Source organism: Carcharhinus amblyrhynchos, chromosome 8 (assembly GCF_965287045.1).
Source record: "Carcharhinus amblyrhynchos chromosome 8, sCarAmb.v2.hapA, whole genome shotgun sequence".
Taxonomy (NCBI): Eukaryota; Metazoa; Chordata; class Chondrichthyes; order Carcharhiniformes; family Carcharhinidae; genus Carcharhinus; species Carcharhinus amblyrhynchos.
Genome location: NC_137331.1, coordinates 20602667 through 20630274, shown reverse-complemented (window position 1 = coordinate 20630274; position 27608 = coordinate 20602667). Strand labels below are relative to the sequence as shown.

The window sequence follows — 27608 nt, the reverse complement described above, 5'->3', positions numbered from 1 at the left end:
GAGGATGTGTCTAGGGCGGTGGATAGAGGAGAGCCGGTGGATGTGGTCTTTCTAGATTTTCAGAAGGCGTTTGACAAAGTACCTCACAAGAGGTTATTGCAGAAGGTCGAGGGACATGGAGTTGGGGGTAGGGTGTTAGCATGGATAGAGGATTGGTTGTCAAATAGGAGGCAGAGAGTGGGGGTCAACGGGTGCTATTCGGATTGGCGGATGGTGACTAGTGGAGTGCCCCAGGGGTCGGTGCTGGGGCCTCAGCTTTTTACCATTTATATAGATGATCTGGAGGAGGGAACCGAGTGTAGGGTGTCGAAATTTGCTGATGACACCAAGATTGGGGGAACGGCAAATTGTGCGGAGGGTGTGGAGAGTCTGCAGAAGGATCTAGATAGGCTGGGCGAATGGGCCAGGAAATGGCAAATGGAATTTAATGTTGGCAAGTGTGAAGTGGTCCACTTTGGTAGGAAGAATGGTGGGAAGGACTATTACTTACGGGGCGAAAAACTGCAGCAGGCGACGGTGCAGAGGGACCTCGGGGTCCTTGTGCATGAGTCGCAAAAACCCAGCTTGCAGGTGCAGCAGGTGGTCAGGAAGGCGAATGGGATGCTGGCCTTCATAGCGAGGGGGATTGAATATAAAAGTAGGGAGGTCTTGCTGCAGCTGTATAGGGCATTGGTGAAGCCGCAGCTGGAGTACTGTGTGCAGTTTTGGGCGCCGCACCTGCGCAAAGATATTTTGGCCTTGGAGGGAGTGCAGAGGAGGTTTACTAGTCTGATATTGGAGTTGAGGGGGTTGAGCTATGAGGAGAGGCTGAATAAACTGGGCTTGTACTCGTTAGAGTTTAGAAGAATGAGGGGAGATCTCATTGAGACGTATAAGATGATGAATGGGATGGATAGGATAGAGGTGGAGAGACTCTTCCCGCTCAAAAAAGACAGTAGGACTAGGGGGCACAGCCTCAAGATAAAAGGGGGGCGGTTTAGAACGGAGTTGAGGAGGAACTTCTTCACTCAAAGGGTGGTGAATCTCTGGAATTCTCTGCCCGTTGAAGTGGTGGAGGCTGCCTCGCTAAATATTTTTAAGACGCGGGTTGATGGGTTTTTGATAAGAGAGGGGATTAAGGGTTATGGGGAGAAAGCGGGAAAGTGGAACTGAGCCACGACAGATCAGCCATGATCTTATTGAATGGCGGGGCAGGCTCGAAGGGCTAGATGGCCTACTCCTGCTCCTATTTCTTATGTTCTTATGTTCTTATGCTTGATCTCTCCAATATAGAGGAGACCACATTGGGAGTAGTGAATGCAATACACCAAATTGAAAAAGGTGCAAGTGAAACTCTGCTTATCCTGGAATGAATGTTTTGGATCTTGGATGGTAAGCGTAGAAGAGGTAAAGGGACTGTGTTACACCTTTTGAGATTGCATGGGAAGGTGACATGAGTGGCAGTAGAGGTGTTGGGTCTGGTGAAGAAGTGAACTAGGTTATCCCGGAGAGAACGGTCTCTGCAGAAAGCTGACAGAGGAAGTGAAGGCAAGATGTGTTTGGTGGTGGCATCACACAGGATTTGGTGGAAATGGCAGAGGATTATGCTTCGCATGCGGAGGCTGGAGGAGTGAAATGTGAGAACAAGAGAGACTCTATCCTTGTTCTGGGAGAGAGGGGAGGGGATGACGTTCATGGCGCGGGAGATGGACTGCACGCTGTTGAGGGCCCTGTGACAACCGTAGATAGGAACCCATGGTTGAGGAAAAACGAGCACATATTAGAAACACCGCTTTGGAAAGTGGCATCATCAGAACAAACGCCATCAAGGCGAAAGAGTGGATGGAGTCATTACAGGATGTAGGGTGTGAAGAGCTGAAATCTAGATAACTGTGGGAGTCAATGGGCTTGAAACGGATATTGGTAGATAGTCTATTTCTGGAAATAGAAACAGAAAGGTCAAGAAAGGGGAGAGAAGTGTCTGAGATGGACCAGGTGAAAGTGATGGAGAGATGGGAACTACATAGAACATAGAACATTACAGCGCAGAACAGGCCCTTCGGCCCACGATGTTGCACCGACCAGTTAAAAAAACAATGACCCTCTAACCTAAACCAATCCCTTTTCGTCCATAAACCTATCCACGGACCTCTTAAATGCCCCCAAACTAGGCGCATTTACAACCGCAGCAGGCAGGGCATTCCAATCCCTCACCACCCTCTGGGTAAAGAACCTACCCCTGACATCCGTCCTATAACTACCCCCCCTTAATTTAAAGCCATGCCCCCTCGTGCTAGCTTTCTCCTAGGAGCGATATTGATGAATTTTTTGAGGTCTGGATGAAAGCATGAAGCAGCACCAACATAGTCATCGGTGTACCAGTAAAGGAGTTGTGGGAGGGGACCTGGAACAAGGAATGTTCCACATACCCCATAAAAAGACAAGCGTAGCTCGGATACAAGCGGGTACCCACTGCTACTGTTTGATTTGGAGAAAATGGGATGAATTAAAGGAGAAGTTATACAAAAATAATTTGTTTAGCCTTGTTGAGGATCTTATTATATCTATATATGGCAAAAATAAGTTACAAACTTCACACTGAAATGGACATGACAAATTTAATTAATTTTCAGAGAGTAGAACTAACTCCTAAGGCTAAATCTTCCTGTCTATTCCATAAGAACATAAGAACATAAGAAATAGGAGCAGGAGTAGGCCATCTAGCCCTTCGAGCCTGCCCCGCCATTCAATAAGATCATGGCTGATCTGTTGTGGCTCAGTTCCACTTTCCTGCCTCTCCCCATAACCCTTAATCCCCTCTCTTATCAAAAACCCATCAACCCGCTTCTTAAAATTATTTAGCGAGGCAGCCTCCACCACTTCAACGGGCAGAGAATTCCAGAGATTCACCACCCTTTGAGTGAAGAAGTTCCTCCTCAACTCCGTTCTAAACCGCCTCCCCTTTATCTTGAGGCTGTGCCCCCTAGTCCTACTGTCTTTTTTGAGCGGGAAGAGTCTCTCCACCTCTATCCTATCCATCCCATTCATCATCTTATACGTCTCAATGAGATCTCCCCTCATTCTTCTAAACTCTAGCGAGTACAAGCCTAGTTTATTCAGCCTCTCCTCATAGCTCAACCCCCTCAACTCCGGTATCAGCCTAGTAAACCTCCTCTGCACTCCCTCCAAGGCCAAAATATCCTTGCGCAGGTGCGGCGCCCAAAACTGCACACAGTACTCCAGCTGCGGCCTCACCAATGCCCTATACAGCTGCAGCAAGACCTCCCTACTTTTATATTCAATCCCCCTCGCTATGAAGGCCAGCATCCCATTCGCCTTCCTGACCACCTGCTGCACCTGCAGGCTGGGTTTTTGCGACTCATGCACAAGGACCCCGAGGTCCCTCTGCACCGTCGCCTGCTGCAGTTTTTCGCCCCGTAAGTAATAGTCCTTCCCACCATTCTTCCTACCAAAGTGGACCACCTCACACTTGCCAACATTAAATTCCATTTGCCATTTCCTGGCCCATTCGCCCAGCCTATCTAGATCCTTCTGCAGACTCTCCACACCCTCCGCACAATTTGCCTTTCCCCCAATCTTGGTGTCGTCAGCAAATTTCGACACCCTGCACTCGGTTCCCTCCTCCAGATCATCTATATAAATGGTAAATAGCTGAGGCCCCAGCACCGACCCCTGGGGCACCCCACTAGTCACCAACCGCCAATCCGAATAGCACCCATTGACCCCCACTCTCTGCCTCCTATTTGACAACCAATCCTCTATCCACGCTAACACCCTACCCCGAACTCCATGTCCCCTGACCTTCTGCAATAACCTCTTGTGAGGTACCTTGTCAAACGCCTTCTGAAAATCCAGAAAGACCACATCCACCGGCTCTCCTCTATCCACTGCCCTAGACACATCCTCATAGAACTCCAGTAAATTTGTCAGACACGACTTCCCTTTAATGAAACCGTGTTGCGTCCGCCCTATCAAGCAATTCCCTTCAAGATGCCTCGCAATTTCCTGCTTAATGACGGATTCTAACATTTTACCTACCACAGACGTTAAACTAACCGGCCTATAATTCCCCGCCTTTTGCCTGGCACCCTTCTTAAACAACGGCGTAACATTAGCCGTTTTCCAATCTTCCGGCACTTCCCCAGAATCCAGCGACGTCTGGAAAATAACCACCAAGGCATCCACTATAACCTCCGCCATTTCTTTCAGAACCCTCGGATGCATTCCATCCGGTCCTGGGGACTTGTCCACAATCAGCCCCCCTCCAGTCTGTCGAGCACCACCTCTCTAGTAACAGTAATGTCATTAAGACCCTCCATTCCTACCACCTTTCCATCGCTAACACCCGGCAAATTATTCACGTCCTCTTCCGTGAAGACAGAAACAAAAAAGTTATTCAAGACCTTAGCCATATCCCCATCCCCTACCACTAGCTCCCCTTTCTCATTCTCTAAAGGACCAACGTTCACCCTAGCCAGCCTCTTCCTTTTTATATATTTATAAAAACTCTTGCTATCCTTTTTTATATTAAGTGCTAGCCCAGCCTCATAGCTTCTCCTACCCTCCTTTATCAACTTCTTTGTCAATCTTTGTTGACATTTAAACCTTTCCCAATCCTCTTCTCGCCCACTGCTCTTAGCTACTCTAAATTCCTCCGCTTTTAATTTAACACTTTCCTTCACCTCCTTCGTTATCCACGGCTTATTACCTCTCTTCCTACTGTCCTTTTTAACCATCGGAATAAATTTCTGCTGAGCACCAAGAAAGATCTCCTTAAAGATCCTCCACTGCTCCTCAGCAGACCTACCTTCCAACGCACTCCCCCAGTCCACATTCGCCAATTCTTCTCTCATCCTACCATACTCCCCTCTATTCAAACAAAGGACGCGTTACATTAGTTATGATTCTACTTTATCCACTAAAAATCTAATTCCATTCTAAATCATTTCAAAAGAAATAAAAAAGTATGGATTCTTAAAAATAGAGACACCGACAAAGCAATCTCAAAAGTTGACTTAATTCTTCTGCACTTCTCTTAGTACTCAGAATTACCATTTGAACAGTGCTTACACAATTAATGGAATGCTGGTTCGCATACCGTCCAAGTCCTTGAGCAAAATAGTTCCTTGCCACTATTGAGCTAACTTGCCTTTCCCAGGAAATTGTACAAAATTCACGGTGAGAGGAAGTCACCCATCTCAGTATTTTCTCCTTTTACAATAAGTTCCTGCATGATTAAATCAGTTTATGGATATCACTCCTCAGAGATCAGGGAGTAGACAGAAGCTGAAGGCATGTAAAATTACATTGATTTACTTAGGGGTTAAAATGTAAGAAATGTTAACTTATGCTGATAAAGGCATTTAGAGTGGGGTTGCAATTATTGTGCCAAGTGAAAGTTACCTGTGCATTAAGCTTAATTAGCGATCTATGATCTTGTTCTATTGTACATAAATCTGAGAAAATATTGAGTAATTCCCTCCACTAACTTTAATTGTAACCAATGGAAGAACATGCATCAGAAAATTAAAATGGCTAAATTGATATTATTGGTGCTAGAATTATTAATGTTCGGATTCTACCAGCAATAGTTTACTTAGTTAAAAAATAGTTGAATGCAAATGGAAGAGGTACATTGTACTTTGTCATGACTGGTCGGCGCAACATCGTGGGCTGAAGGGCCTGTTCTGCACTGTAATGTTCTATGTTCTATGTTCTATGACAAGTATTTGAAACAAGCTGTAAGTAAATATTTCTATTTATGTGATCTCTGACTTAATTTCCAAAGGACAATTAATTGCCCAGAGCGAGATAAACGGAATGTGAGATTTACTTCATCAGGGAGTCTGCTTCCTATTTTGTTAATATTGTTAAAATCTACAATTAAAGAGTAGCGAGGAATCATTGAGTTGAATTTAAGTCAGAAAAAAGCATCATTTGAAATGTGGTCATTAAGACAATATGTGGATATTCTTTAGTGGGTTCAGAGAGTAATAACATTTCGATTTTGCTTCTGCATGGCATCAAATAGTATCTGCCATTAGTCAGACTTGTTCTTGTCCATTTAAGTGTTTTTGCTTGGCAAATTGCTGAGTGTGTGAACTAATAACTGTGAAATGTCGTTTTCGTGACAGTAATGACGGAGTGCCACGAACTCGGACAGCAACTTTAGTATAATTCGCCTTTAACTGCACAACGGCTCCTCGAATAAAGTCACTAGACCATGTGTGCATTAATATCCACTAGCACTATTAGCCTCGCTGTTATTTTGAGAGCAAAATTGAGCCCCATTGTGTGGCAGTGCAGCGAGCCATACAAATCAGATGGTTCAAAGCTTCAGATCGAGTCTGTGCTGAGATAGCCGATCTCAGCTAGGTGCCAGCAAAGGTATCATCGTTGGTGTCAATATCTTCGAGACTATGTTTGGGGAGGTGGAAGTCATACAAAGATGTAGCTTTGCTGGAAAGTGTCCACGTGTGAATGTCAGATGATGCCACAGTCAGGTTTAGCTGTGACATCCCCCCCCCGCCCCCCCCTCGACCAGACCCTTTCTGTATGGTCCAGATGGCCCGCCCAGGTTCCAGACACGCGGAGACTGATTTCTCAGCAAATCAGTAAAGGTGCCAATGTCTGGTATTTCAGCTTAGCATGAGCCACTTGTCAGCAGAATGTAGAGAGGGAAGCAGGATAGTTCGCGCATATGCAACGATCCTAACAAGTGTGTGGGATTGCGTCTCATTCGAAGTAAATTCTAAATTTACATATTGAATTGCTTTAATTAATTAATTCTGAGAATAGTAATATTGTATAACATGCAATGATAGTTATGAATTTTACTGCTAAAGCCTAACTAATGATGCGCATATAGCTTCTGATCGCACAGCGGCCGACTAGTTAACTTTAGATTTCTGAAATTACAGAAACTTGTGTTTTTCATTCCTGTTCTTTCCTCTCGCGCGAACGCTCCTGACTTTTAAACCTTTGTGAATATTACTTGTCTGACATGAAGGATTTTCACCCGGCTAATTCTACCTGTCAAACCATTCTTCCGGTTTCCAATGTGTGGTGTTGTAAAGCTGCTGAAATGGGTTGTTTTGTCTCAGCGATGCACGTTCACTATGGCGAAGTGTTCCGACAGCTCTGATAACGATGCGTTTCCAAGGTATTCTAGACTGTACACAGGAAATGCATGTACAGATCAATTTAGTGTTTTATGGGCTGGAATACACATTCTGTTTACCTCAGAAACCCATTTATTTTTACTCCTGGATACACTCAGTTATCATGATTTGTCCGTGCCATCTGTTAGACTTCGTACAATTAATAAAAGATACTTAATTGGCATTTTCTAATGGATTGAAGGGAAATAGGGTCTTCTTAAAGGATCATTTAGATGTTTATGTATTGTTGGGGACAGGATCCTGGTAGGCATTGCCGTGAAACCATAGGAGTACGCAGATTGTAGGCATTTTTTCTGACACTTTAATCACTTGTGCTATATGTTTAAATAAAATATTACTGGAAATACACAGTAACTGACGGCACAGAGAAGATAGAACTTTTTAGGGGTAATCCTTAATCAGAGCGCCAGAAAGTTAATCTATCTTTTCTCTTTTCTAATGCCGCAGGCCCATATTATTTCTTGTTTCCTTTTCCCTATTTCCAGCATTTGCTGTTTTTGTCACATTTCCTCATATTCCTGCCTTGTAGATGGTGAGAAGATTTTGGAGAATCAGGAGGTGAGTTACCCTGTGCAAGACACTCTGCTTCTGGCCTTTGTTTTTAGCCACCCTATTTATATCCAGTTGAGTTTCTGATCAAAACTTACCCCGATTCCCTCAATAACCCAGGACGTTGATGGTGGGAGATTTAAAAATAGTACTGTTCTGAATGTCAAGGAGGTGGTTGGATTTTCTCTCTTGATGGAGATGATCGTGGTCTGACATTTGTTATTTGTCACTTATCAGCCTAAATGTTGTACAGATCTTGCTACATGAAGGCACAGACTACTTACTTATCTGAGGAGTGGGCAATGGAACTGAACACTCTGGCCTGAAGTTCCTTACAATGGTATGTTACTCATGAAGCAACTAAAGGTAGATGGGCCTAAGACAGTCCTGAAGCGAAGTTCTGTGTCTTCCAACAAGCACAATCATCTTGATTTGTGCTAGATATGATTCCAGTCAGTGGACAGGTTTCCTCCTGATTTCATTGACTTCAAGTTTAATTAGGGCTTTTTGATGCCGCCCTCGGCCAAACGCTGCCTTGATGTGAAGGGCAGTCAATCGCACCTTGCTTCTGTCATTCAGTTCTTTTGCTCATGTTTGAAAGAAGACTGTAATGAAATCTGCAGTGGCGTTCCTGGTGGAACACAAACTAGATATCCGTGAGCAGGTTTTTCTGAGTAAGTGCCATTTGATAGCACTCAAACCACCCCCTCCACCACTTTGCTGATGTGGAAGGTCAGCTGATGAGGCAGTAATTGAATAGATTTAATTTGTTTTGTCATTCATGAAGAGGACATAGATTTCGCATTCTGGTGTTCCAATTCTACTGGAGTAGCTTGACGAGGGAGTTCTGGAGCATAAGTTTTCAACATATCCATATGAAAACAAGTGATTGTACTGTCCAACCAACTTGAGTCTTTCTGATAGATCTGTTAGTTTAATATATTACTAGCCCATCATTAATCAATAGGATGTCAATAAAATGTTTGTTTCGCAAACTTCCATACGCTGCCTTCCTAACGTGGAAGTTAAAGCCACTTTTGCAAATCTAAAAAATGTATTCCAGCACAACTACAGCAAAACAAATGCAGATACTGTGGACGTTGGAAATCCAAAATAAAACAAAACCAGAAAATGCTGGAAAGCTCAACAACGTTGTCAGCATCTGTCAAACAGAAACAGAGTTAACGTTTCAGGTCAGTGACCTTTCATCTGAATTTACTCCAGATCGTCTCTGAAGTCGAGAGGAAATAATTCCACACTGGCCTGACAACGTTTGAGCACTTAATGCTCATCCTTCCTCGTCGGTGCTGTCAGCTCTTTTACATTAGCCGTGAATAAAAGTATACCAAGTTGATGATTGTTACTGTCCTGTTAATGTTTTATTCCATTGCCGTTAATCCAAGTAGGCACTCAGTCAAATAAATGTTCTCCGAAAAGCTGAAGATTCAGGCAGTGAAACAGGGTATTAAGCTTAAGTTACTTGAAATAAAACCACGTTGTTCTGGAGGACAGCGCAGTGGTTGCTATCCAGGGTCCTGTACTGGCAAAGTAGCGCAATTTCAGCATGCCTCGGCCACAAGGGAATCCGGGGTGTGTGACTTTAATATCCTATTTAAAATATATATATATATAAACAATGTCAACAGTTTATTTTCTTATAGTTTAATAACGAAGAGCGTTTCTTTAAACCGATATCATTGGACTTTATCATTAGATGACAAATTGAAATTGTTCCTGAAATTCCCACCGTTTAAATAAATCCGATTCCTTGTCAAAAAGTGTACGTGACTTGGACCCCTGACATGTAGGCTTATTTCTGTTGGTGGTTAAAAGTATATAACTTACTCGGCGTTTCGTTCCGGCGGAACATGAGAAGGAGTCACTTGTATTTCAGCGACCAAAAATGACCTTAATCCGTAACGATTGCTAAATTTAAGTCTCCCCTCGAAGCGGGCAAAGATCTTGATGATGAAACGATGATTAATGTTTAAGAACACGGATAGTGTTTCCAGGAAAAAAAAGAAGAAATTGCAGGCATACAAACCGATTTTTTTAATAATGGCAAATAGAATCAATCTTAATTAAATCTCAGCACAATAATTCCAAAGGGAATTGGATTTCTGCCTCTGCTTGGACCAGGCAGGAGAAGAGAGATTTGATGCGGGGGAGGCGGGGGGTGTAGGAGGCTGGGATAGCCAATTTGACAGTGCTCCAGATCCCGATCGATAATCCGGTCCGGAGTTTGCGAGGGGTTCTGTGTCAATGAAAGGCGCTCTCTCCTCACTCTCTCAGTCAATATATCCTTTTAGCTGTGCGTGTGTGTGTCTGCTACGTGCCAGAATTAGACTCCGCCTCGTCTTTCCTTATAGGATTTTATTTTGAGGGGGAGGGGGGAAGTGAACTTTTGAGGGATTTTTTTTTGGTCGTGTGTGGCTTTAATTTTATATTTCGCCCTTTGCTCAAGTCGAAAGGGAGGCGATGGGCTGGGTGCAGGCATGAAGTGCTCGCTAATGATGTTAGCGATGGGTTAGCAGACGGCGACAGAGAGAGATACACACGAGAGAAAATGCATCGCCGTTTCTAATAGATTTTTTTTTGCTGACCACCACCCCCCCCCCCCCACCACAACACAACTTCCTTTAAAGTGCATATGCATCAATGGAGAGAGAGAATTATGAAGCCAATTGCAGCCAGGATTAATGTGGATGTGACTGGAGTGGCTTGTGGTAGCTGCCGCCCGGGAGTGTCAGCAGGCCAGCGCACCATCTGCATCGGGCCCGCTTCCCTCCCCCACTTCCCGCTCTTTTAATTGTTTATTATTTAGTTTCCTCCGCCGCCACTGAAAGATGTCGACTCCGCTCGGGCCTCGCGGCCCGCGTCAGCCCGGCCCTGTCTCTCCTCACCCTCATCCATCTCTCCTCGCTTCGGCAGCTCCTCCTCCTCCTCCTCCAGCCGCCGCCGCCGCCGCCGCCGCTTCTCCCGCGCCCGCCGCCGACATGTCCGACATGCCGGACCTCAGCCACCTCACCGAGGAGGAGAGGAAGATCATCCTGGCCGTCATGGACAGGCAACGCCAGGAGGAAGAGAAGGAACAGTCCATGCTCAGGTAAGAAGATGGGGAGAGAGAGGGAAAGAAAAATCAAATTATAAACGAGAGGTTCAGAATTGTGTTGAAAAGACCCCCCCCCCCCAAACTGCAACCCCAAAACAAAACCCAACAAATAACCCCAGTGCAAATTAGGGGAATGGAAAATAAAAAATGATTCCCCACTCCCTCCACACACACACACACTCACATGCAAATTTTTTTTTTAATATTTGTAACATTTGGCCTACAAGCCGTGGGTTGGGTTTTCCTTCCGCCATCTTCCGCCTGAAATTTTAGCCAAAAGGCTTGAGTTCTGAGTTGTGGCAATGTTTTTAAAACGATTAAATCTAAGTGGAGCCGGGCAGAGTTTAGGTCTTTGGATTGTCTATTTTGTGCATTTGTGTGGAAATGTCTTTGGAAATGAAGTGGTTGTAATATTGTCAGAACCCTCCCCATGCATCTCTCTCTCTCCCTCTCCATTCCCCCCCTCCACCCCCGAAAGCCCCTGGCTCTCCACCCAGTGCCGAGCTGCCCCCCGGAGCCATCAGTGTTGGGGATGGGTATCCGGCGAAAGTTGCCAAAACTGGCCGTCGCGGCGGGTGAGAGGCAGGCCTCGGATAACAGGGGGTTTCAGCACCACAGCAGCAGCGGACAGCGCCCAGCTACCCAGAGCCAGACTCGATCTCATTACAATGTCCGAAGGCTGAGCTACGGCTGCCAGACTCAAGAGACAGAGCCTGAGACGGAGTCTGAATCGCGACCCTCTAACTACAACCAGAGCAAAACACACTGAGACTGAGTAACAGTTAGCACAACCCTGCCCAGAGAAAGAGAGAGTGAGAGGGAGAAATTGAGCAATGGCGAACTAAAGGCCACACAGCATAAACAGTCAGAGCAAGGACCATATATGTGTGTGTGTGTATATGTATATATATATATATATTAGTAAGGTGTGTGGTGGGTGAGATTTGCGTATCAACAGTTAATTGACCATTTATCAAGATAAATGTTTTTATTTCTGATCATTTCACATGGGAAATTGAACCTAAAAAAGACTAGAAGGTAAAGTCACCTGCAGCAGCTGGAGGTAGTTGAAAGGTGCTCCTATCATGCCCTGTTGAAGTGTTGCAGTGGCTATGCATTAGTTCACTTACTCTACTATCTCCCTACTAGTTATTCAGTCTCTTAGTACATTTACACTTGCTGAGATATTTATATCATCATTATCTGCTCAATGTGATAAGAGAGGATTGCTTGCTAATGTAACGTTTCTTTCAAAATTAAATTGATGGGTCCAGTGTCTTCTTTAATTATTTAGATTGTGGATTCATAGAATACAAGAAGAATATGAAGTATAAGTTACCTGAAGGGGGATCTGCCCCTGTTCAGTTTCATGGCTTTTTAATAGCAGGTTGTTGTTTGCTTGTTGTATGTTGTTTTTTTGTTTATGTTGCAGGATGATATTGAAAGTTAGTCAATAATTGTATCATATCCAGAGTTCTGAAGTCATATTAACTTTCTTTGCAATGTAAGATGGAGTGATAGTTTTAAGACTGTACTAAAATTATAAGTTGATGGCTTATATCTGTATGTATGAACATTTTCATCTTAACAATAAGAAAAAAAATCAATTTTAAACCAGGCATTTTGATCTTTTCTCAGACTTATGGTTGTCTGACCGTGTGTTTGGAATTTAGAATTTCTCATGTTACATCTGCTATAGATGAATAGAATGAAATATAGGTGTGATGTTTGACAAGTCATCAAGTAACAAGAAAGCAATATAGGACAATATATAATTTCTGTTGTCCTGGAAATAATAAATTTTAAACTGTGATATTGGCTTGTGAAGGTGACAAGATTATCCAAATGCTTGCTGTTTTAATGTACTTTAATGTGTGGAAGAGAAAAACAAACTAGACTAATACATCCAGGTCACTGTGTTGATAAATACTTTTCAATATGGTCTGATAAAACTGGCTATTGATAGGAATTTGTGTTATAATGGAGCAGTCACACACATAACTATCCTAACTTTTGCTGCAGTGGGGAACTTTACAATGTTTTATGCTTTATGTTTCCCTTTAAAAATGTTCACTCTTTTATATATAAGTTCATAATGAAAGTCATGCTTATGAAGATACACTGTTGAATAATGTTCAGTCTGTTAACTGTTAAGCAACACAGGCAGGTTGACTATAGGATCAATTTTAATGAATGGTCTTTTTTGTTATTCTCCACTATTTCTTGGTTGTGTGAACTGCTTATAATCTACAAAAGATGTTGTGAAAATGTATTAAAATAAATTTACATTTTTCATGTACTGATTTGGAGTTTGCATGCATGTATGTTGCTTTGGTATTGTAAGGACTGGCATTTTTTTGAGGCCACATGATCAGGAAATAGATTGTTGATCCTAATTACTGGTGTTTGAGAAATTTAAACTAGAGAACAACAGCTAAGTCCTCTAATCATAATGCAGAGCAAAAACACTGGCAGATAAAAATGTTGAACTATGTAAGGGTTATGAGTTTATTCATTTGCTTCCATTTATGTTAACACTTATGTTTGTTCCAGTTGGCACCATTGGCTAAAATGCACTCTCACACTAATAGGTTGAGGACCTGATAGAACATAGTGTGAAGGCTTTGACGTAATTTGGGTAGAAGCATTTTTATTCCTCATACAATGCACCATAACCTTTCATGTGTGTGATATAAAATTTACTATACTGACTGTTATTACCGAGAAATCTGGTGGAAGCCATATTTAATAACTTTGCTGTGATTGTCTCTCAATTGTTACCTCTTCAATGCAGAAATTATTATAAATCAATGATATGAAAGTCATCGGGTTTTGCCATCTGTCATTTGCTGCCATTACAAAAAACACAGCTGAGTAAAATAACTGCAAGCTTTAATTTATATATTAAAAAGAGAAAAAAGATATATGAGGGTGACTTCAAGGCTGTAATTTCATCTCTGAGTTTAGATGGCTATTATAAACTACTCATTCTTATAGGTTATACTGTCACCTGAACCACTTGATGACATTCCTGCCTTGTAATCACTCTGGGTATCTATTATTCTGTATATAGTTTTTGCCAATACTGTAACTTCCTTTGCTCATATAAAAAATATCTTAATGGTCTTGATCCATTTTCTGATTCATTGAGGGTTATGGCTATCATATTTCACACATCCTGCTATATCTATTTACGGAATAATAATATCACAATAGTCAGTCAACAGCGATAATATAAAGAACTTTAAATGTGAAAGAAGAAAAACGTCCTCAGCCCAATTTCTCAAAACCTTTCTCCAGTATGTGGACAGAATTCTCAATTTTATGTTTTTGTTTCTTTCTTTCTATTCTACCTGCATTTTCCCTTTCTTCAAGTTTAGCAATTAGTGGTGGAGGATTTAAATAAAAGGGAAAAAGTTAGCAAATCAGAAGTTCTGAAATGGGACATTAAAATATAACTACAGATACATAAGTATATTTATTTTCATAATGGAAAAAAAATGGAAATCACATGGAAGCCATGGCGGTTCTGTAGGAAGAATGTTTCTTTGGAGTTATGGATAATATTAAATTTTGAATATAGAAATTATAAATTAACAAAGATTTAACACTGGTCTTTCGCTTTGTAACTATTTTTGTAAATTGGCCCCAGTTATGGTTTTAACTTCATAGTTCTCTGAGGTTATCCAATGATTAGCTGAGTCATGAAGACCAGGAAATTGAAAATTAGTCAGAGTTCCCACACCAGATCGTTACCCAACATCCGCTGCTGACAGTGTACGTAGTTAATGTCTGGTGAGGACCAGATATATGTGGTTCGTGTGTTGTCTTTGATAACATGTCCATATCCAATACTTTCCACTGGGGAGGAAGCATGAAAACTTGAAAAAACATTACTGAATAGTGAACAGGGTGCTGGATGGTACAGTGGAATAGAATACCTGCATCTGAATCACACGGCTGGACTTTAAGGAGGTGGGTGCCAAGTTTTATGGCCTTGGAAGTGGGGATTGAGGCCCTAAATTGCTACTTCATTAGGCAGTCAAGGGCCTTAATAGGCCCAAGGATAGGTGCCTTACCTCCTCTCTTCCCACCCCATTTCTTCCCCTCTCCATGCTATGGGAACAGGTGGGAGTGGAAGGGAAGGCTGGTCTATTTTACAGAAACTCATCTGACAAGGAGCTGTAAAATCAAGCCCATGGAAATATTTGGAGGTGATATGAGCTTTAGGTTCCCTCCCTCTGACAGCTGTAAAGCCTTAGAAGGCAGCAATTCACAACTCAGAACTTATCATTATGGCTGGAATTTCTTGTGAAAATAATACGGAGACTACTAGTGCAAATCAGACAAAACCATCTGCTAACCACACGCTTGCAATTAGAAGAGGAAATCCATAAATTGTGGTCCAAAGTGCCTACTGCTACAGTTGATTCCCAATATTGAGTAAACTTGTCAGAAAGAAAAGGACTTGTTCACTCTTGTGGACATTCCCTTTTCACAGAGTGGTAATCTTAATTTCTATATGTATGGTCCTCATTGGCACTGAAAATTAAGCTTTACAAGTGTAGGGCCTCATTTCTTAAGGCTTTAACTATTCTTGAAGATTTAAAAAATAGTTTAAATTGGGAAAAAAACCCTTTTTGTCTTCTTACTCCTCTTTTAATCCAGCTTGTCTCTACATTTTGTTTTCTGCACATGGTATGATGTTGACATTAATATTCAATCTTTAATTTCCTGGTTCAGACTCTGCACTGTTTATTATTGATTCCTCAATCTGGTCCAGCTCGCTTTGTTCACACAGGTCCCAGGCGCCCTGTAGAGGGCGCTGCACTTCTGGATAATTGGCTGACAGGAACTTTCCGTACAAAAGCCCATTGCAAGTCTATGTACAAATATAACAGTGCTCATTCACCGCTCAGCATAATTTGGCCCAATATGACATCAATTAGCACTCATAGCGCAGCCATATGAATGTCAAAGACTCAAGTTTAGGACTGCTGTTTGGTTCTCCAATATTCTTAGCCTGTATATTCCGGAACCTGGGAATCCTTGATGCAGCATTTTGCAGGAGCATTCCCTCTCCCAACTTTGCATGCTTCGCCCTAACAAGCATCCATTTGACCAAAAATGAAAGTAAAGCGTTAAATTATTGATTTATATACCAAATTTCTTGCATCTTCCTGTCATTTAATTAAGTCAAAACATCATTTTAATACATTATGAACTAGTTAAGACATGCTTTTGTGAAGATGAAAATAAAGTTTAATGATGCTTCTGTTATTTGATCTGTGTGTATTTGATATAGACATTTGGTACCATAAGTTTCAATGATTTTCTTCACTTAACACAAATCTTTACCAAAGTTATTGTGGCTCATCCACATTTATTTCTTGTGAGACCCTCACAGCCACTACAGGTGGGGAGGCAAATCTAGAGAAGGTTCTTATTCTACAAGGTGAAACAATATTCAAATCCAAACCAAGGTGAAAAAAGAAAAATGTTCCAACACATGGGGTGGAATTTTGACTAACTCAGGCAGGAAAAATGGTGTGTAGCCTGCTGGCCCCACTGCCAACTTTCCGATCATACTTTTTGACACTTGGTCAAAACAAATCCTGGAGGTGGGTCCCACGATGTCGTGCTGGCAGAATGGGCCCTAAGTAAGACATTAACCTTTAAGAGAATGGGGCACCATTTTTAAAGGGCATTTTTAAAAGGGGAGTGGATCATGCTTGGGCATTGGTAGGGTACTGCTCAGCATGCGCCCGCCCCCCCCCACAACCCTCTCAGGGGGGAGGGGGTGCTGTACTTAGCTGTGCAATCCTGGTGGGTTCAATCTGCCAGGTCCCCATTTGTCAAAAGCTGTTGTGAATTCCAGTGGCATGATGTAATGTTGGCAAGGGTGGTTGGGGATACTAATATCAGAGAATATTAAAACGTATGTTAAAGGGACTTTTATGGCAGGATTCCCATTACATCTGTAGCAGGGATGGGAAATTCCAATGACATAAAAGGAATCTGGGGACTTCTGTCAGATTCTCCACCAGCTTTCCCACCTGCCAAAAATGGAGGTGGGAAAAGCCGGCCACGAAATATCCACTCAGTCCATAAGTTTGACGTTTTTTGTCTTTCCCCAAAGTTCTTAACCATTTGATCTAGCCCTGTAGTAATTGAGGGGACATCTTTGGAACCAGCAATTTTAAAAAAAGTAAGTCATCAAGTATTGCTGGCTGTATTTTTGAATTATACGAACAAGGTGATGAATACTTTAATTTCTATTTGTGTTTTCTTTCATGGAAAACCAGCACTTCAAAAAAGTATATTGTAGTGACCCAGAAAAGCCTGGCTGGCCCAGTCCTGGGCTTGCCTTTTGAAAAGGCACAGGCAATGAGTTCCAGCCGGGCAGGCCACTATCTGTTACCAGAGGAACTCACACTCACTCAGCCCCATGGGGAGATCAATCAGTGATTCCCCATGGGCCTCATGGACGTTATCATATCCCCCCTCTCCCGAGTCTGAGGGTTCCTCCTCACTTCCGTGAAGATGGGGATCTTCTCCATCCTTTTGCCCATGGCCTCATCTCTTGTAAGGTCTGGTCGGAGGAGTGTTATGGACAGCCTTTTCTATAAAGAGCGTTGAAGTGCCACTACAGAGGACTCATCCTTGGTGGTAACCCCTAACTAGGTGTTCACTGCCTCTGTCTCCATGTCCAAGCCAGAATCTTTATCATCCAGTTGGCTGGCTCTTAAATTTTTAAGGAACAGAGTTTCCTGTCCACAGGCTGGTGTGAAGGACATTGACGATGACGTGTCTTTAGAATCGATTGCCTCTGCGGAGGGTTCACTGGGATACAGCTGATCTCCATGCTTTTTTAAGACCTACTCCCTGGATGTTACATTGTATGACACCGGCCCTGTTACCTCAAGAATAACTTGCAGAATCCATGGAAAATGGTTGCTGAAATTCCTCACATGGACCATATCTCCCGATTTGAAGGCCGGAATTTTACCACCCCACCCGCCACGGGAATCAAAGCAGGCGGGGGACAGAACATAGAAAGTTTTGTTGGCCTTGATTGGAATATTTTGGTTTCAGGACGAGCAAGGCAGTAAAATACTGCCTGAGGTCTCCATCCGGTCTCTGACCATCATGGCAACTTTTTTTTAACTCAAAGTTGCCAGTCAAATTTGGGAACATCAGACTAAGCTTAACCTGATGGTGTTGGCCCACTGATAGCTCCGGTGGGGTAGTTCCATTGTCATAAGTGGCATAGTCCTATAATTATAAAAGAAACATGCAGACTTTGTTTCTAGGGAACTTGTGGTGACTTTTTTTCTTCATGCCACTTTTGAGTGTCTGGACTGCCTGCTCAGCCAGGCTGTTTGAGGATGGATGGTAGGGTGCCAGGTGGATGTATCTTGCTTCATTCATTCTCAAGGTCTGAGACTCCCTGCTGGTAAACAGAATTCCATCGTCTGTCACAAGAAAGTATAGCATGCATGCCAAAAGATTGGTGGGGTTTCTCGATGGTATGTAAGGGGCAGAAGAGGTAATTTGGTACACATTGATCTGCTTTGACTGAATGTAAATGAAAAAGAATGGAGCTCATAAATGGCCCTTCAAAGTCTGCATGTACTTGCTTCCAGGGTCTGACCAGCCATTCTCAAGTTGCAATGAGGCTCCTGGTGGGGTCTTCTGTATTTCCTGACATATTTTGCACCACTTCATCAGGTTTTCAATTTTAGTGTCTGTGCCAGGCCACCAGACATTGCTCCTTGCAAGCAATTTCATCTTAAAAAATTCTAGGGTGGCCATTGTGCAATTCCTGAAGCATTAGTTGAAGGCCAGGATGCAAGACAACTACCTGGGCTCCACAGAAGATGATGCCAGCTTCTATACTCAAGTCCTGATATTTAGAGAGATAAGGGCCAGAATTTTCTAGGCATTCCTGCCCTGCAAGGACAGACAATCTGGCACTCAGTCAAGTCTCTGTTCACTGTAGTGGGTAAGAAGTCTCACAACACCAGGTTAAAGTCCAATCAGTTTATTTGGACTTTAACCTGGTGTTGTGAGACTTCTTACCGTGTTTACCCCAGTCCAACGCCAGCATCTCTACATCACTGTAGTGAGACCAGAGAATCCCACCGGCACGAATGGCTGTAAAATTCCACCCAAGCTTTTAAATCGTCTGTTGAATGGCCTTCTGATCCTTCACTTAGGACAATGTGATGTAGTTTTGACAATGTAGGGTGCTTTTGGATTCATGCGTTGACGTCCTTGGCAGATACTGGCAGACTGTCCATGACATTTAGAGTCATGATGACTTTATCCATTTTTGGAGGAGAAGGTAGGCTGGTAGTTAGTGGCAACTGCATCAAGGTGTCCACATTAGCCATGTGTCGGCCTGGACAATGTTCTAAGGTATATTCATAGGCACCTACTTGCAATAACCAGCTTTGAATCTGGTCTGATGCAATGGGAGGAATCATCTTGTCTTCTTTGGGGTCCAGAGAATTGTGATCAGTTATTATGGTGAAATGCCAGCCGTAGACATGTGGGTGGAACATTTTCCCCGTGAAAACTTTGGCCAAACCTTCTTTTTTGATCTGGGCATATTTCCTTACTGCATCTGCCAGATGCGTGTGAGATTGGACATCCTGTCCCTCTAATCTTCCCAAGGCCTTCTTGGGACACTTTGGGATATTTCCCAATAACTTTGTATAAATTGCCAATGCCCATTTTAAAGATCTGTTGCCAATCCAGGCAGATTTTCTGTAGGCAATCCCTTTCTAAAAGGTTGGGCCCTTGTCCTTGCACTACCATTAGGGGGAGTTGGACTGTCTGTTGCCCGTGTGTAATTGGGGCTACATTAGTTCCAACAATACATAAGTACTCCCCAGTATATGTAGCCAATCTAGCCTTGGGGTCCTGCAGGCCTAAAGGCAAGATGCCTAATTAGAGTTGCCTAAAGACTTCATAGAATCATAGAAACCCTACAGTGCAGAGGGAGGCCATTCGGCCCATCGAGTCTGCACCGAACACAATCCCACCCAGGCCCTATCCCCATATCTCTACATATTTTACCCACTAATCGCTATAACCTATTTATCCTGGGACACTAAGGGGCAATTTAGCATGGCCAATTAACCTAACCTACACATCTTTGGACTGTGGGAGGAAACCGGAGCACCCAGAGAAAACCCATGCAGACATGGGGAGAATGTGCAAACTCCACACAGACAGTGACCCAAGCCAGGAATCGAACCCAGGTCCCTGGAGCTGTGAAGCAACAGTGCTAACCACTGTGCAGCCATGCCGCCCAGTAACAGACTTGATGCAGACTTGCTGGGTTTGGTTAAAGGTAAGTTTGCCTGAAACCTTTCTTGCTCCATGTCTCCAATATAATGACTCTGGAAATCCACCTGGAAAAGAATATAGTTTATTTACAGAATGCAAAGTACTACTGTAGTGTACACAAACCAGCCACTGCCTCGGATTACACTTTAGCAGGCCTGTCTGGGGCCTTATAGAAGTGTCAGCCCCACAGGGAGACCAATTAATGACTTGTCCATGGACCTTGTGGGGGTTATCACATATAGTTTGGCACTTTCAGCTACTTTATCATTTAATTGCACATATTAACTTGGGTTCTTCACACATAATTACAACAAACCTGTTTCCTTCAATGATATAAGCACCACTTAATGAAAAATATTTAATAAATTTTCAGAAAAGAGCTAGAAACAAAACTATAATAAAATTTATTTTAACTCTTTGTTACAAATATCTCTTTGTCTAGTTGCCCCTTTTATATTTTAATACTGCTGATGAGACTCTTGTTTAGGATCACTTAGGATCATTTTTTGGTGCATGGTGTACTTATTGTTCTGGTAATACCATCGCATACTCACCACCTTTTGATAATCACTTAAGGATTTCTGAAAAGGATAGGTTTTTATGTTGTTATTTTTTACCTTTAAGTTCATTGAATCATAGAATCCCTACAGAAGGAGGCCATTTGGCCCATTGAGCCTGCACCAAGAACAGTGCCACCTTGGCCCTAACCATGACAAGAAAAGGTAGCTGCAAAGAATATACATAGTTCATCTGTCAAAATAACTAAGAATCTATTGGCAGTCACAATAGATATTTGTCTTTTAGTTAGACAAAAATTAAAAGATATAAATATCATATAGCTCCTGAGGTCTTGTGAATTGAGGAGGAACAGCCTCGTATGCCATTCAGTCCAGGGACAATTAGCGCTGGGCAACAAATGCTGGTCAGACATGCCAACATCCCACGTAAGAATAAAATCCACGTATTTACCCTGATTAAGTGACAATTTAATACGGACAGTTAACCTAACCCACATATCTTTGGAGTGTAGGAGCAAACAGACACAGGGAGAAAGTGCAAACTCCACACAGACAGTCACCCGAAGCTGGAATTGAACCTGGGCCCCTGGCGCTGTGAAGTAGCGCTAACTACATTCCACTGTTTAAATAACAACTTGAAAATTTCTACAATCAAACAACATTAGAAGGAAGCCATTCAGGCAATTGTGCCTGAAAGCCTTCAAGAACTTTCTGATTATAGACTCACTTCCCTGCTCTTTCAATTTGCATTTTTCAATTGCTCTTTCAATTTGCATTTGCATCCAGCATTTTTTCCTTCAAGTATTTATCCAATTCTTCTTTGAAAGTAGTGACTGAAATCTGTTCACTTTCAAGCACTGCACACCAACTCATCGTGTGAAATATATTCTTCTCATTTTTTCTTGGATTCTTTTGTCAATGTCTTTTGGTTACTGACCTACCTGCTAGTGGAGGAAGTTTCTCCTTATTTATTCTTATCAAGCCTCCTTAAACACTAATAAATTACCTTTTCATCTTTTCTGCTTTAATGAGAACAACCCCATTTTCTTAGTCTGTGCGTACACTATCTGTCTCAATCTACAATTCTTTTGCCTTGGAGAGAGAATGAAATAATGTGCTTGCCTGTCTGCCTCACAGAACTTCTCTTCTAATGGTTAAGATATAAATGTTTAGAGAATCTGGTCAGGAGAGTGTCTCCGTTCTCTAAGCATCTGAATCTCATTTTAAACTTGGTTTGATAATACACTCCATGAGGGGCTCACACTAATGTGTTTTGAGACCACGCTGTCGAAGTAGATTTACATAATATTTCCCAGGCCTTGTCTCTGGATTTTCTCTGAAATATTAGCATTGTTCAAAAGTGGAAGCAACTTTTGCAGAAATACTCAAGTTTTTCTTATTCTTACATGGGATGTTGGCATGGCCGGCCATCATTTGTTGCCCATTGCTAATTGCCCCTGGACTGAATGGCACCCTAGGCTGTTCCTCCTCAATTCACAAGACCTCAGGAGCTATATGATATTTATATCTTTTAATTTTTGTCCAACTAATAGACAAATATCTATTGTGACTGCCAATAGATTCTTAGTTATTTTGACAGATAAACTATATATTTTTGCAGCTACTTTTTCTTGTTGTGTTGGCCAACTCTCCTGCATTCAATTGGAGAACTCTTGGAAGCAATGACTATACTGTTCACTTCTACACTATATGTTGATATTGTGGTAATATCACTGGGCTAGTAATCCAGAGGCCCATACTATTGATGGGACATGTTGGGATTTGAATTCAATTAATAAATGTGGAATATAAAACCAGTCTCAGTAATGACCATGGCAGCTATCATCAATTGTTGTAAAAATCCATCAGGTTCACTAATGTCTCTTGGAGAGGGAAATCTGCCATCCTTATCCATTCTGGCCTCCATGTCCAGACCCATAGCAATGTGGTCTAGCAAGCTACTCAGTTCAAAGGCATTTAGGGATGGGCAACAAAGGCTGGCCTTGCCAGCAACACCAACATCCCATCAAAGAATATGAAAAAACAACTCTTAATTTTATTTTGCTTTATCTTGTTAGTGATAAAATGGAAACAAAATATGGCGACAAGACTTTTCCATGAAAAGTAACTCCTTTGAATACCCTCCATTATAATTTTGGGGTTCTTCAAATTTAATGCTGTGAATGTCGCAAGTATTATTTTTCCAAAACATTATTGTGTTCCTTCTACTGCAGCAATGGAACATCACAGTCATATTGCTCACAATTCAGGCAAATAGTCTGTGATGTCAGAATCAGAAATAAAGGCAAACAGAGAGAGACTGAAACAGGACAACACAAGAGAAGAGGGAAAAAAGAGAAAAGGTAGAGGAAAGAGTGAAAAGGCACATAAATAAATAAATACCAAAGAAGAATGAGCCAGGGAAAAATGTGAACCTCTGCCTTAAGTAGAGGGGTGACACCTTAATCTTATACCTAAGATTTTCTTGATGCTAACATTTGTGATCAGCCTCCTTGTGGCATATTGATAGGAATTATGAATGTGTTTAAAGAGAAACAATGGATAGAATTTTAAGGAACCTAACACACAGCCTCCAACTTCTTAAACCACCCTCCCCTGCCATTTAATGCTCACTCCATCCTTGGAAGAATGTCTCACCTGTGATTGGCCCTCAGCTCTTCAACCTGGCCTGGCACAACATTGGACAGAAGAAGCAATATTGCAGCGCTTTGCCTGAAACTAATTCCCGGGACCTTTAAAAATCTAGGTCCTGGCCTTCCTGGGGTCGGGAGCATAGGTAATACCTGGGGACAGGTTTGGCAGGAGTGATCATGAAATCAGCGGGTAGGCCAGGGCTGGGGGCGGGTAGGGGTTCTGGAGCTGTAATGTGCTGGAGGATGGGGGTAGGGCACTCCAACTTTGAGGGGGCCTTTAAAGTGAGGCGCTCACCACTTTCCTTCCCACCCAAGGCAGGACAAAGTGTAAATGTAACTTTCCCACCCTACCCACACCTGTCCATTCAATTTTATGCTCACCTCACCTCAGAACCTGCCTTAATGGGAGTGTAAAATTCTGCCCCATATCTTCTATTGCAAAATAAGCTGTTTTATACACTGTGTCATTCTCTGATTTTAGTTATGAATAAACTTTGAGATTGTTGCATTTAAAATTGGAAGTTACACACACAGAGTCCAACAGAAATTTACAATATTAGTTACAGTAGGACAGGTGAATTGGTGTTTCTCCCCTCCCCCACCCTGCCAAGTTTTAGAAAAGAGTGCAGTACTTCGAGCCAATATATATGCCCAATCTATGTGCGTTATTAAGTGTTGAATTTGAATTATGTATATCTGAGGAGCAGTAAATTGCCAAGTTCTCTGTAAACAAACTCATTTGCTGTGTAGTTGAAATCATGCTTCATTAAGTTATATTTTGCTTTAATTTGTAGTTAAAATAATTTAATGTAATAGTAATTTAATTGTAATAGTGTTAATTTAAGATAAAATATATAAAATGCCAATATAAGAAATAAAAGTGATTAATTAATACTTTTCACCTTATTTTAATTGCCTCATGCTGGGATCCAAATATTACATCTATTGAAGATGATTCTCAATTATGCTATTTCTATTTCTGCCACAAGTACAGGTTTTTGCTTTCCAATCTTTCTCAAAATAATGACAGTATATCCATTTAGATATACAGCATCCCACTCCAGGAGTTGAACTAGTACTGTAAGATGATATTGTAGTGCAGAGCCTGCTGCATTATTGAGGGCGCATTTCTTTGAGCTGCCATGTGCTTGTTCAGGTGGGTGTTAAAGATCCTGGACCAGAAATCCCATTATCTCACTCCATCATCATAACTGTGATGGAGCAGGGCTGCTACCCTGCTGGTGACTTCTCACCTGATCCTGTCAAACCTCCCCAGCTCAAGCAGTTTACCTACTTTTAGTGGTTGCTGTTGCAGTATTGATGCTGCTTGGATGCCCATGAGAAGGTGATGATGAGAAAACGTAAGACAAATGTGGCACCAGCTAGCTGATTGCCACCGTAGCTAGAAAGCCTGACTGAAAAGTTATGTCAAAGTTTGAAATGGCCCACTTTACAGATGGGTCAACTCTACCCAGAGGCAAGCCTATATGCCTACACCTGTAAACTTGTTGGGGCTACTAGAGTCAAGTTTGCAGGAATACCATCTCCATTACTGATATTGGATGACAGCCATCCACTCCAACCCCCAACCTGAAAAGGGATATTGGAATTAGTGTAGCTAAACTCTGCCTCCATTTCTGCTGGTGTTGATTTTTTGATAGATTGATTTATTATTGTTACATGAATTGGGATTCAGTGAAAATTATTATTTCTTGTGAATTATTAGAGACAAAAACAGACTGTTAATAGAAAAAAGGGGAGAGGAAAGGATAGGATGTAGAACATAGTGCTGCAGTTACCGTTGGAGTGAAGAGAATGATCATATCACATTAATGTGTGATAGAACCATTCAAAAGTCTGATAGTAGCAGGGAAGAACCTGTTCTTGAGTCAGTTGGTATGTGTTTTCAGATTTGTATCTTTTTCCCAATGGAAGAAGGTGTAAGAGAGTATGTGTAGGGTGCATGGGTCCTCGATTATGCTGGCTGCTTTCACGAAACATTAGGAAGTGTAGATAGATTCAATGGACAGAAGGCTGGTTTGCAAGAAGGACTGAGCTACGTAAATAACCCTTTGTAATTTCTTGTGGTCTTGATCAAATCAGGAACCATATCAAGCTAAGATGCAACCTGAAAGGATACTTTCTATGGTTCATCTATAGAAATTGATGAGGACTGTAGTGGACATGCCGAGTTTCCTTAGTCTTCTGAAAAACTAGAAGTGTTGGTGGGCATTCTTGTCATTGGTGACAATGTGGAGGGACCAGGACAGAATTGTTGGTGACCTGAACATCCAGAAACTAGAAACTTAAAACTTGATCTTTTCCAGACTGAGGTGCTTCCAAAATTTACTTATAAGTACACACATTTCACAACCTCTTAAAACTTGGCCCTGGTCCAAATAGACCTCAGTTACTTAGGGCTAGAAATTCAGGCGTGCCCATTTTTGGGAATGCAAGGTACACTGCCTGCCCCGAAACAGTGAGGCCTGAGGTTCCCTAGACAGTGAAACTTGGACCTCATTATAGCAGCCAAATGGCATTGGAAAATACTGGAGTGGAGTTGTGCAATATTGTGCTGCTAACTATGTAGCAGACCTCAAGTTAGTGGGTCATGGGGGTCAGGATATAGGCATGGTTTTGGGAAATGTGTTTGCGAGAGGTGTGGGGCTGACAGGAGACAGTTTTGTGAGAATGTTGGAACAGTAGGCTGAGGGAAGAATTGGAAATTGGGGCAGGTGTAGGATAAAGATTAGATAGAGAGGAGCTCACCTACTTCTCCAGCAGCCGTGTTCCATGCTCCAAAAGATAATTCCTATGCCTTACAGGTAGGTTCAGTTTCATTTAATGGAAATTGGTCTTTGCACAAATCTGGAGGCTTCTACAAAGAAGCCATATTCTGGGAAAACAAGTATTGAGCACCATCGCCCTGAAATTATCTTTTCTGGTTGAGGTAGCTGGAGTCACCATTACCCTATTTGCTCTCATTAGGAGGTATATGATCTGTGTTTGCAGAGCAACTTTGTAGGGGAGCAGAGCAGAACCAGCAATGAAAGTATGTCAACATTGGATAAACGTTCAATGTCAGATTTTCAGTCAGTATGTTGTTATCTGAAGAAGCACTTACATCAATAACACAAGCTGGTTGAAATGGCAAGCTTCCTTCTTAAGGGAATTTCAAAACCACTCCAAAAGTGATTGCTTAATTCTGATGTGGGAACACCGGAGAATTGTTTGGCCTGTTCACTGAAATGGCTGGTGTTCATGTGGATGAAAATTAACAATGATAGGTAGGAAGTATATGCAAGCTGAGCCAATGGGAGAAGAGAGGAATGGGAACATTGATACTTCATGTTTAAAGCATGTCCAAAATTGTTCCATCTTCCCTTGGATATATCCATCTTCTTTTGCCACTGCAGTTTATTACTTCCCTAATCAACTTGTTTTTTTTTCTATAATTAGCTCTCATTTTCTGATTCCTTCATTTCATTTATGTTTTTCATGCAGCTTTGATTTTGCCCTACATTTAATTTCCAAATCAGTTAGTTCATCTGACTTTCTACACAGCAACTCTTCCATTTTATTTTCTTCCTTTAGCTGTGTCGAATAGTAAGTTGCTTTTGTTCTGTAAACGCTGACTGAATTCTCTTTGGCTGCATAAAACTTGCCTGTCAATGTTTGCTGTGGAGGCTCTCATGCAGTACCCAATAAACTGAAAAATTGTTGAGCTTTCCATCAAAATTTCATCTTCAAAGTGCTCCAGTCACCTGTGTAAAATAGCAAACGTGGCTGACTTGGATTTTCCATTGTCAATTATTCCATTCGTATTTTATGACAGATGTGTGCTTAATGACGCAGTTAAAAAACTCTTAACACTGAGGAGTAAGCCAGAAACCATTTGTTAATAGATCAGATGATGAACAAACCTGGAAAGGACCATAAAGTTTATTTTAACACATTTATTATTATGAGAGCTCTGAAGTGTTTCTGTGTCTGTATATGTTTGAGTGTGTATGTGTGTGGATATACTATATATATATATATATATATATAATAGTGTGTGTGTGTATATGCTATAAAACTCAGTTGTTGGGAAGTATGTCAGCTAGCTTTGAAAACTGGGATTGCACATCATGTGAAGTTATCAGTGCCAGCTTTGGAGACTGAAAGAAATAGTTACATTATTCGCACATTAACCTTTGGTAGTTTGGAAACTGCGGCAGTAAGGCTGGAAAAGCTG

At 41.9% G+C, this 27608-nt stretch overlaps 1 protein-coding gene across 1 annotated transcript in view; it reads left to right on the top strand.

Annotated features, from left to right (window-relative positions):
• Nucleotides 1-10727: 10727 nt before the first annotated feature.
• Nucleotides 10728-27608, top strand: part of rims2a (regulating synaptic membrane exocytosis 2a) — a 1020455-nt gene continuing 1003574 nt past the window's right edge. Inside the window, exon 1 of the mRNA XM_080193752.1 lies at nt 10728-10836. Within this exon, the coding sequence (XP_080049878.1) occupies nt 10736-10836 (101 nt within the window). The 5' untranslated portion in view covers nt 10728-10735. The remainder of the gene's footprint in view (nt 10837-27608) is intronic.